We start from the raw sequence: 11,300 nt of genomic DNA, 5'->3' as shown, positions 1-11,300 counted from the left end.
TTTTTTTTAATGTATTTATCTTAAGAGGGCTTTCTGTATTAACTGCTTATAAGACCGATGTGGTTGATGAAATGCAGTAGGTTTACATTTTAATAACAGTATCAGATGAACAAATCTCCAAACCTTAAATACACATCTCATGGACTAGGAAAACTACATACATGTGTTTTAATTTAAGGTATGAGAAGTGACCAAAACAGTTCAGGATGATGTGGCTTAATTTATCTTATGGGATCAAATAACAGTTGGAAAATACACATTTATACTTTACATAGGAGATAAGAGAACACTTTCAGACCGCCATCAGTTATCTGACATGAGCCGATTCAGACAGAGCATATGCATGAACTCGGCAAATAAATGCGGAGAAGGTCTTATGTCTGGACAGATGTCAGACTCAGCTGTCAAAAACTCCTTAATTGTAAAACGCGCGCTTGGAATTTCATGATGCGGAAACTTTCATTTGAGGAAACTTTGCCTTGAGATTGGCCTGAGTTTTCTTCTCTATGTTGGATTTCCTGGCCTTCTCTCGAAGATGCTTCTCTATGCGCAGCCTGCAAAACAGATATGCCAAAACAAAAAGATATCAACAGTTTTTCTAAGAACAGGACATTTGAAGAACATAACACACCTCTTTTACATCTCAATGTTTGTTTACACCAAATGCACAACATTGTGTGTGTGCCACATCTTACCTTATATGTGGCTGGACAAAATTGGGTGTGAAGAACCTCTTTCGCTTATATCTTTTATTCATGTACCAAGGAATGGCGTATTCTTTGAATCGATACCTGAGGGAAAGAAAACAAGTGCACATGAGTGATGCCACTACTGCAGTCAGGTGACACAGACCACCTGCAGGAAGTCTAAATCAGCTTTTCCCGCACTTCAGAAATTCTGTTGAAATCGGGACCAGGTTTAAATAGTTAGGATCAGTGTGTATCTTAGAACGTGTTGAATACATTTACTTCACCGTAAAACATTTGCAGAGCTTAGATTAGAATTCAAACACTTTCAAGGTACCTTAACTAAAAATGTCCAGACTCATCACATCTAAATTGTTACTATAAATACAATAGCAAACCGTTGTTTATTTTAACAGCTGCCAATAATAGCTTTTATTATATGTTTTGATCATGAATCTTTATTGTTTGCTAATTTCAGAGGTTGCGGCCCGTGTCTGGTGTATTGGACTGCTTTGCTATGGTGATAGGGCAGTGGGTTTGTTTACAGCCTGTAATTGTATCGCCCAGTTGACACGTAGGAGCTCGAACCAGTGTCCCAAGCTGTGTAAGTGTTATAGGAATATGTGTGACAATACATACAGAGAATGTGCCCTCACCAGTAGGTGTATCCAAATGCGTTTCTCCTCCAAGCTCCTGGTCTGGCTTTCTCCTGTCCTGTCTGCAGCAGTCGCAGTGCGGTCTCTCTCTCCTTCACCACCGTCTCCAGTCTGATCATCGACCGCTCAACCTGGGAAGAGAAAACGGATCTTAGCCAGGGCCAAAAATTGAGCGAAAGCAATTCCCTATTTCTACACTAATGGTGGAGATGTCACTTGAGCATCATACCAACCTTCCTTAATCTTTCTGGACTCGGCATCGGAACCCTTTGCCTTCTTGCTTCCTGCTCAAGCGTTAGCAGCAGGTTCTTTTCTTTCAACAGCACATACCTGCGAAAGAACGGGAGCGTTACACACAGCTGAGAAGTCTGTGAGTTCATACACAATGAAGCAGCAGTGTGATCTCAACAGTGCTTACCAGAGTTTGTGTAAATCTTCATTGCTCTTTGTTCTCAGTTGTTTGGCAGTCCATGGCGCACCTACAAAGTTACGTATAAGCCATTTTGTATTATAAAGAGCTACAGGCAGAGGCATGAGCTCTCTGGTTACGAATATGCTGAAGTGTTTTACCTGACTTCACGGTGGGCTCTCCCCAGTTCTCGGGAAAATCGAAGAACTCTTCCAGTCCTCTCCTGCTGATGGTTGTGTGCAGGGCTCGACACTGACCCACAGAGCTGGTGGGAGTGTACCAAGACAGGGCAGCAAGTGGAGACTTTTCCCTGGTGGTGCAAAATAAATTCACATGACACTTCAAAAAGCGCTAGGCGAATCGACCCTAAATTACAATTTCTGTGCCATTTCCCAAAGATTGTAGCTCTTCGTTTCAATTTGAACAAGACATCGGCGAGAAGCAGAGAGGCACTTGTTCTAAGAAAATCCTAAACAATAAAACAAATCCAGCCATCAGGCACTCATTACATACAGTATGTCATATGGACCGGTTACACTGTTTCAATTTGTATGAATTCTGTTTAATTGTTTTACTGTTTAATTTCTGTTTCATTGTTTCTTGCAGTAAAATATTTTACTTTATACTTAAAATATATTTGTTTACTTTTACTTATTTTTATATATTTTCTCTATTTGACAGCCGTTTCTGGGGCTGTCATAATAAATCATTCCAATGCATGCTTCACTGTGTATAATGATTTATTTGATTTATTAACAGAACTGAAAAAATGGATTTGTTGCTGCAATCTTTGGTACAATATAAAATACATAAAGCAGCTTCAATTGCTCCACCTTGACATATTCTAGATATTTTGTCAGATTAGGGCTCTAGTTGTAGACTGTGAGGATTTTCTGCATATAATTACATTAAATACAACCTTCTACACCTAAATGTATTGATAACATAATGAAGATCACCTTGTAGCTGAAAACGAAATAGTTAAAACATTAAATTGATATATTCACAGTCAGACTCAAACATGAATCCAATGTCAATGTATTGTTTCTACATAGGCCTGCAGCTGGCATCATACATGTGAAAGCATAAGCTGCCCGCCTTAATGTATTGGGGCTGTTATGTATTGTATGTTAATAGATAATGACTGCTTTACAGAATTCACACACACCGTCACTGAGGAGCAGAGTCAATGTTATCTGTGAACACGTAGACTTTTATCGTTTATATGTGTCATGTCGCACACACTGCTACAGCGTCTTACCTGCACAGGTGAGGCTGGTATTTGGTGAAAGGAGCAGAACAGCGCTGAGTATTTATCGCTGATGAAATCCTAAAAGCACTTTGAAAGTGCTTGCAAAGAGTCAAAACGCGTCCTGCCGATGAGGACGCCGCCATCTTGTTTCGTAATCCCTCCCACATCACCCATGATGCATTTCTACGTTAACGTTAATTATTTTTGTTTTAACTGTTTTAATATATAAATGTTTCATAACGTTTGTGTACGGTATTTACACAATGATTATATTAAAAACTGGAACAACAGATATAAATATTAAATTATACAGAAAGTGTCAAATACTTATTTATGAGTGTTTGACACTTTGATTTATTTATTTATTTCACATTTATTTATACACTTACTTAACATATACCATAACACATGTGCTTTTTCACATTCAAAAAACAAGGAATAGTAAAAATAAATACAGCAAGGATCTCATATTAAATAAAGAAATTAAAAATAAACATTGTCATGTCAAGACATAGATTATATAGACGTATATTAAAATATATATCTAAAAATCTTGTATTCTTATTTTTGTTTTTGACTAAGGCTAGAGATTTATAAAGTAAATTGAATTAAATTAAAAAAAGGGGAAAGGGTTTGGAGGCTGATATTTTTTGCTTCTGAATAAAATATTTACCAAATAAAATGAAAAAAATAACTAAATACTATAATGCATAATAAAATATTATAGGTAAAAGTAGTATGATATGTTGACATGGGGAATATATAAAAACACGACACACAAAGGACACAAAGTCCGACCAAAGTTGCATTGTGACATTGCATTAGTAAAAACAGATGGTTTAAAGTTATATCAGCATGCCCACAAAAACACAAGAGCTTGCCACAGGCATACATTTTGAAATTAGGGAGTTAACAGGATACATTATGTGAAGAATTTTGAAATTAGTTTCTTTTACTTTGTAATGAATACAATTAAAGCTTTTGCCCTTAATAAAGATGGCGGTTTCCGCTTCACTCTTCATCAACCAATCAGCGTTCGTGTTGTTGGACCGCCTTCCCTCAGTAGAGATGGTGGGGATGAGTGTTCTCAGGTCTGCCGCTGCCTTTGCAGCCAGACTGAGTCCTCTGAAATCTGGAAATAATGCTGCAAGTTTACTCACTCGAGCTCTACCGCGGGCAGACAAAGGTAAGAGACACCCTGGCCGTTTAAAGAGTGAGACGTTTGACCCTAAAGGTGTCCGTCCCCGCTTATGACCTTGCGCCGCGGCTTGTTAGCCTGCTAGCATTAGCAACGTTTGTCCTGCTGTCAACAAGTACAAATTAGTTAGTACTCAAATAGTTACTGGTTAGCTAGCTGCTAACTCTTACTTGTCAGCTAATAACATGTTTAAACTGGGACAAAAAAACGTATTAAATTTGACTGATGGAGCCAAATCATAATAGACGTTGTCAAACATATAGAGTAGGTCTAGACACACTCTATGACTTATTTATGATTTACAGATACCCAACAATTCCCCCATGAGCAACAACAAGTCAGAGTATCTATAATAATTAAAGTAATAATAATTTCTATATACAGTATAATAACATCTATACACAGTTGTTTGTAGACACGACAACAGTATAGCCTACAAACCATTGATATCAAGATTAAGCTGTGATAATGATCATAATAGCAATTTTGTCTACATTGCCCACCCCTGATTTATTGAAAGGAAGACACATTTGAGGAATCCTTCAGTACTATAATATACTGAGGCCCTGATTGTTCAGTGAACTCAGATACTACAGCCTGATCAGTTCACGCCCTTTTCACAACAACCAAAATCCCAGTCTGTCTAGTCTTATATCAAGATCTCAGTCCCACTTTTTAATTGTGAAATATTTGGTAATAAGTCACAACATTTACCCTGTCTTGTTTTGCAGTGGCTGTTCGTTGGGGTCATGGAAAGCAAATGTTTGTCATCAAACCCAGTAGCTTCTATGACAAGAGATTTCTGAAATTATTGGTGAGTACTGTAACACGATCTCATTAATTTCCTGTGATCAGGACAAATTAAGGGGTTGTCCAAGCCCAAATTTGGGAGCTGCATTTGGTAGATAATAAGCTTGATACCGTCAGCAGTCAGTCTTTATAAACAGCCTTATGTGGCTGCCCGGTCTATACAGGCAACACAATTCGTTATTCCTCATGTGTACGAAGTTAGTTAAGTTTAGACATTGACCTTGAATGGTTAGGGTCAGAAGAGCCCTTTGGTCAAAGGACCTGAACAAACTGGGTTTCCGGTTTGGATCGGGATGTGACAGCTAAGATACTTAATCAAGATACTACCACTTCAGGGGAGCCCTGCTGCACGTGCTCACTCTTTTACAGTTTTGACAAGGATATTAAACACCTGTAATGTAATGTTCTCAAGTTCAGTCCCCCAGCAGTCTTCAAAATTGTATTCTTGAACGTATTTGCATCACAGCTCTGAACTGTTGGAATGTACTTTTTGAATCCACCTAATAAATAACCTGCCATTATCACCCTTATTCGGGAGCATGCTCATGTTGTGTTTATGTCACAAATGAAGATGCACTGATCCAGGACTCTCATTCAGTTTAGCAATAGAATAATCTTCCACACTGATATTATTAACATAACGTGGAGCTAGTAGTGAGCCATGCCGGCATCAAACCCAAAGTGGACAGAATTTCAAGTCTAACAATTACTCCTGTGCTTGTAGTTTCTGTGAAATAGAAGTCAAATGCAAGGAAATTAAAGCCATGCATGAAATGTCAACTACTTTTGCATCAAAGTAACAGTTAATCCTAACATGTCTGCTTGGTTAGTCTTCATTACCCCTCATGCAGAATAACAGTATTTCATTTGTGCTTGTCTTTTTTTTCTCTCTCAGAATTTTTACATCCTGCTGACCGGCATTCCTATGGCCATCATTGTCACATGTGTGAATGTCTTTGTCGGTAAGTAAGGATATTTCTTCAGTTTTTTATCAGTCAATAATATTTGGTCAGGATGTGATTTGATGAATAAATTAAAAGAAGTTACAAGTTACTTTGGATTGAATTTGAGTGTGATTGTGTTGTGAAGGGGAAGCTGAGCTGGCTGAAACCCCTGAGGGCTACGAACCTGAGCACTGGGAGTACCACAAGGTACGTAGCTACTGCACCATTTTATATCATTAGGCTTTTTTTGTCACTGATCTGAACCCTGGATTAGGGAAGGATGGGCTCAAGCATGCATTCAGTTTGGGATTGGGCATCCCATTACAGGCATACCATTATCACCCTTGCCATAATGAAGCCTTTGCTCCAGTGCTGACTTTTAAAGCAGCCGTGTTTGCCTTCATGAGCGTTCTGCAATAATCAGACCACAGATTAAGAAGTGCATAGTTCTGTATTGATGGATATTTCAGAGAGGACCCTAATTACAGTTGTCCTGCTTAATGTGGTAACATTTTAGGGAAATATGAAAGGATAAAAATCTAATATAGTCACAGTGTTCAACTAATTGATTAAGTAATTCATTAAAAAACGGATCTATTTTCAATTTGGCTGAAAAATCAGTAATTGTTTATTAAGATGAAATACAAAGGATACCTTTTTATTACTCCCTTGATGGAAATTCAGTGCTTTTTTCTCTTTCGTTATTTCACACATTACAAAAACACACGGACACACACGTACGCGGACAGACGGCCCAAGTATTTGATTACTTGATTTATTAATCATTTAAACAGATAAGGCCATTGAGATCAAGGTCTCTTTAACAGCACTGTATTACAGTGCATATATAAAAATAAAAACACACCAAAGTTTACATCAACATAGCAGACCAAAGACATCATCATGAGGGACAACAACAGTTCAAAGTCAAAAGCATGCATTCACACTGTTAGACAGAAGGGATTTAATTGATCAAAAAGGATAATCTTGTCTTATTTTACAAGCTTCTGCAGACTGTTTCACTTATGAGGAGCATAGTATTTAAGAGCCACTTTCCCAATCTCAGTATTCACTTGATGATTTTTGTGTTGTTGAGGTTTCGGTGCCTTGCTCATGGGTTCACAATTGCAGTGATTAAAATATCTTGTGTGTCTTTTTCCCTGTCATTGCAGCACCCCATCACCAGGTGGATTACACGTACCCTCTATAGTTCCCCAGCGAAGGACTATGAAAAGATGATGGCTGCAATACAAATAGAGAAAGAAAAGACAGACATGAGGTGATCTTTAGTACCAGTGTGATATGTTGTAGCTGTTGTAACTTCTCCTGTCATGTGTGAAGACCAGAGAACAGTGTGAAACAGGGGCTTAGAGACATTTCTACCTGTCCTTAAAAGAGCTGTACTCAACATTCAGAGCATAAATATACCCCAAAACAAATATTTGCTATGTAAAGATATAGTGGAGTAATGGCGTCAAGAGCAGAGAATGGAGTCACTCTCCCTCTGTGTGTGTTGTGATCTGAGTTTCTCTGTTTTTTGTTTGATAGCCGGTCCGGCTGCGTGTGCATGTTGGTGCATGTGACTGCGTAAAAAACGTTGGTATTACATAGGTTTTAGCATCAAGGAAAAAAAAAAATCTTGTTTCCTCGTATTAAACAAAACCGTTTACTAGTGTTGCATATAGTGCAACATTTTCACACAACTGCAAGAAGTTTGCTACTTCACGTAGCATAGTCAGTGGCGTCATTGCTATAATTATGAATGCATTGTTTATAGATCAGTCCAATAACTATTAAATACTATAACTATAAATATTTCTTTTGACACCATTGAATTAATTTTTTATTATTATTATTATTATTATTATTATTATTATTATTATTATTATTTATGTATTAGATTTAATCAGCTAACATTTGTGCCATTGTCCTCTGAATGAATATCATTGTAACAAGTGTACAGTTGCACTGAAGCATCCAGGGACCAGTGTGACAGTTTTGTCAGGTTTCAACAGGTTTCATATTGAAAGAATTGTTATTTGTCAGCAAACTTGTGACAGTTAGAGGGGCTGTCATAGCCATTTGTTCAGTCATTAAGCTGTGATTCTATTATTCCTGTGTTAAATATTTTTCAATGCAATTTTTTAAACTCTAATCTTATTATAAATGTATGACTTAAAAGGGAATGTTTCTTATCAAGCACACCTCATGTATATCACAGATGCGAACTGTGGCACTATCTGTGTCTCTTTATGTTGCTGCCAAAGTTGGACCGCTGGGGGGCATTTTCCAACCTCTGCTGCAGCATTTTTTTTGCAAGTCCAGTTTAATCACACAAGGATGTTAATGAGATTCAGTGTACAAGCAAAAAGGAGGCTTTGATTTTTCTGAAGAAAGATGTGGGTAATGAAAGGTAGTGAATGATGTTTTACTGTAGCTCTATTCTGGGATTCGCAACTCGCTCTTGTTTTCCATTTATGAAGCACAAGTTGATTAATTCACTGCCCGTTTTTAATGTCAACAGACTGACACAGCTGGAGGTGCGTCGACAGATGAGGCAGAAGGGAGACGGTCCCTGGTTCCACGTGGAGACCCCCAACAAGGAGCTAATTGACTACAGCCCAAAGGACAACCCTGACACTTAATCCAGATGTGTCTGCCATCAGTACATCATGCCGATCAATCTCACTGTTTGTACATTTCTTCCCTTTGTGCGTAAATAAAGTATCTATATGGACTCTGATATTTTGTCCTCCGGTGTCTTTATTGGCTTCATGCTGCAACTGTATACTAACTAACAACTAACAATACACAGACTAGGTGAATTAGAGATTCACTGCCTGCCTCATTCACCCCTTAGCAGTGAATGCGAGTGCCCTGCCTCTCACCCAGTGTGCAGGGATAATCTCTAGCTCCACCATCCGGCAAAGGATAACCAGGAACGGATCATGGATGCGGTCCATTGTGCTTTTAAATGCATACATATGATTATGGGAACAGTCCTATTATCACTTTTTTAATCCTGAATCTGATTGTTTTTTTTTTACCACACATTTAAGAGCCTAAGCAGGGATAAGGGCTGCAAATTGATTAACTGCGTTTATGTAGTGCCATTGCAAACTTATACTGTACATTCAGCTTCAGCCTACAGATACATTACATCTGTGTTTATTGAAATTCCCCATTGTCGGACAAATAAAGCAATTCTTCTTATTATTATTCCTATGTAACTGTTAAATTACAGTATGTACTGTGTACAAGTTTGATGGGAGTACAAATTGACATGTAGCCTTGTAATACCAGACTGTCATGTCGCCCACTTGCCTCAAAATCTGTTCCCTCTTATCTGCATGGTTGGCAGGCAACACATTGGTCTGTCAGGGAGGACACACTACAATTTTGGCAAGTCACATGTTCATTTGATTGTTTTTTGCAATTAACAAGAGCGTCCACATGGTGGCAGAGCTCTGCAGACAAGATGATTGTGTGATGGACAAAGGGTCCTTTAATTATAAGATGCACAACATTAACCTTTTGTTGTGTCTCTTTTTTAATGTGACTTCCACCATTTATTTATTTGCTATAAAAGCAAGATGCTACTGAGAAAAAATTAGGCCTCTATTAAAATGTTTACCATTTTAACAACAAAAGGCACTGCAGGTGAACACAGGTTGAGTCTTCTGTTGCAGGCAGCAGCTATTAAACATCAAATGCACCCTTTATTCCTGTTTTTCCTGGTTCCTGGAGGGTCGGGGGGGGGGGGGGGGGGGGGCGTGCTGGAGTAAGTGTGGGCGTCTTTATTATGAATCATCCTCAGAGGTGGGAGGGGCCCTTCTGGTAAATCATCCCCCGTGCAGAAAGCGTCACAACAGTAGCAATGTCATTTCTGCGCAGGTCAAAAGCATTTTTCTGCAAAAATACAAAAAAAAAAAAAAATGAATCACCCAAAAGAACAACATTAGCCTTCATGCCTGCAGCTTTGCCTGCCTGTGTGTAGCAACCCGCCTCCACCCCGCTTGTCATTTTATTTTTATGTTTGTCAGCGTCACATCCCCCTGCCTGCTCGGAGGAATGTAGAGACGGAGTGCTTTAAAAATAGCATCCTCTCCTCTGACAGCGCTGCTCCGGTGGCTCCAGCAGCACTGTGGTGCGAGAAGCAGGAATGCGAAGATGGCTGCAGACCTCGGAGAGCTGCTGGTCCCGTACATGCCCACCATCAGAGTGCCCAGAACCGGAGACAGGGTTTTCAAGAGCGAGTGCGCCTTTTCCTTCGACAACCCAGTGAGTGTCCACACACACGGACATACCGAGAGACATGAGCGGCTTGTTTTTAGGGAGGTGGGAGGTGACACTGACTGACATTTCTCTTGGTTCAACAACACACGTGAATCCTGCTGTAACGTGTTTGTGTGTGTGTGTGTCTTCATGGTCACCTTCTTACCCGTAAAAGTGAGAGAAAATAAATAATTCAATGTTGTTTACATTTCAAGTGAAGGAGGCATGGAGGTGTTTCCCCTTTGTGCAGGGAGAGGTAGACGGTGCAGTTCAGGCCAGGTTACTGCTTCAGCCAATAAATACACACTAACACACCTGCCTTTGGATTTGAATTCATTAAAAAAAAACACCTTAACAGACCTGAAATTATGTAACTGCTGTGTTTACAGGCACATTTTTAGTGTTCTTACATTATAATGTGTCTAAAATTGTGCTGGAGGTTTTTAAGGCTACTCAGATATGCGATAACATTGAATATCGCGATAATACAATAACGATACGGTATGATAACTATTACTGGGATAAACAGAAAAGTGTACTCATTTCTGCCTTTCTGCTGCTTTCACTGTTATACTGTTAAAATACAACGAATTGTTTTTTTTAATATATAGAAAAGGAGAAAAAAGTGACATTAGTTACAAGTTCTACTGATACTCTTCTCATGCAAGTTGATGTTGTGATGAGGCTAAAACAGATTATTTGTGCAGCCCCAATTTCTATCATCACTTGCTCACTACAGTGAATTTATAGTGATAGTTTTCAATCTTAAATTTGCTGTTAAGTCTTTGATAGCCTGAAACAGTGCTGTGAGGTTGAGTTCAAAAAACGTTACAATGACTAATCAAAAAAACACGCTTTCCCTGTTAGTATTGTGATACTGGTAAACTGTCTTAAAGCAGGTTTTTATATTCACTAGTAAGTATAAAGGGGTCTTTAATAGTATGTTTTTGTCACAATTCTACGTCTTTATTTGAGGCACGTTTTCATTCGTTTAGTCATTCTGTGTTTATTCTGTGCTTGATAAAAGGGCAAAACATACATTTTTTTTTAACACTTTCAAATGTCAGAAT

The 11,300-nt window shown here is 38.6% G+C and overlaps 3 protein-coding genes across 5 annotated transcripts in view; 2 read left to right on the top strand and 1 right to left on the bottom strand.

Moving 5' to 3' along the window:
* Window positions 1-79: 79 nt before the first annotated feature.
* mrpl47 (mitochondrial ribosomal protein L47) lies at window positions 80-3,146 on the bottom strand (the record flags this gene model as incomplete). Its single annotated transcript, XM_083911292.1, has 7 exons — window positions 80-554; window positions 696-791; window positions 1,343-1,473; window positions 1,576-1,672; window positions 1,761-1,821; window positions 1,913-2,061; window positions 3,013-3,146. 7 exons carry the CDS (start codon window positions 3,144-3,146, stop codon window positions 443-445), a joined length of 780 nt encoding a protein of 259 aa, XP_083767418.1. The 3' UTR covers window positions 80-442.
* A 912-nt stretch (window positions 3,147-4,058) lies between these two features.
* Window positions 4,059-8,698, top strand: ndufb5 (NADH:ubiquinone oxidoreductase subunit B5). The gene is made up of 6 exons (XM_083911047.1): window positions 4,059-4,189; window positions 4,933-5,015; window positions 5,907-5,973; window positions 6,101-6,162; window positions 7,128-7,234; window positions 8,480-8,698. Exons 1-6 carry the CDS (start codon window positions 4,072-4,074, stop codon window positions 8,598-8,600), a joined length of 558 nt encoding a protein of 185 aa, XP_083767173.1. The 5' UTR covers window positions 4,059-4,071; the 3' UTR covers window positions 8,601-8,698.
* Window positions 8,699-10,085: 1,387 nt separating this feature from the next.
* The window catches only part of usp13 (ubiquitin specific peptidase 13), a 33,185-nt gene continuing 31,970 nt past the window's right edge, over window positions 10,086-11,300 (top strand). For all 3 annotated transcript variants that reach the window (XM_083940613.1, XM_083940612.1, XM_083940611.1), the window contains exon 1: window positions 10,086-10,236. In XM_083940613.1, coding sequence (XP_083796739.1) covers window positions 10,126-10,236 — 111 coding nt within the window. In that variant the 5' untranslated portion in view covers window positions 10,086-10,125. The remainder of the gene's footprint in view (window positions 10,237-11,300) is intronic.

Source organism: Echiichthys vipera (assembly GCF_963691815.1).
Source record: "Echiichthys vipera genome assembly, chromosome: 3".
Lineage (NCBI taxonomy): Eukaryota > Metazoa > Chordata > Actinopteri > Perciformes > Trachinidae > Echiichthys > Echiichthys vipera.
This window is presented reverse-complemented; position numbering and strand designations above follow the sequence as displayed.

Coding starts and splice junctions, on each gene's coding strand:
- ndufb5 (XM_083911047.1), top strand. CDS start 4,072: ATGGTGGGGATGAGTGTTCTCAGGTCTGCCGCTGCCTTTGCAGCCAGA. Junction 5,016..5,906: donor AGAGATTTCTGAAATTATTG/GTGAGTACTGTA, acceptor TTTCTCTCTCAG/AATTTTTACATCCTGCTGAC. Junction 5,974..6,100: donor ATGTGTGAATGTCTTTGTCG/GTAAGTAAGGAT, acceptor TGTGTTGTGAAG/GGGAAGCTGAGCTGGCTGAA.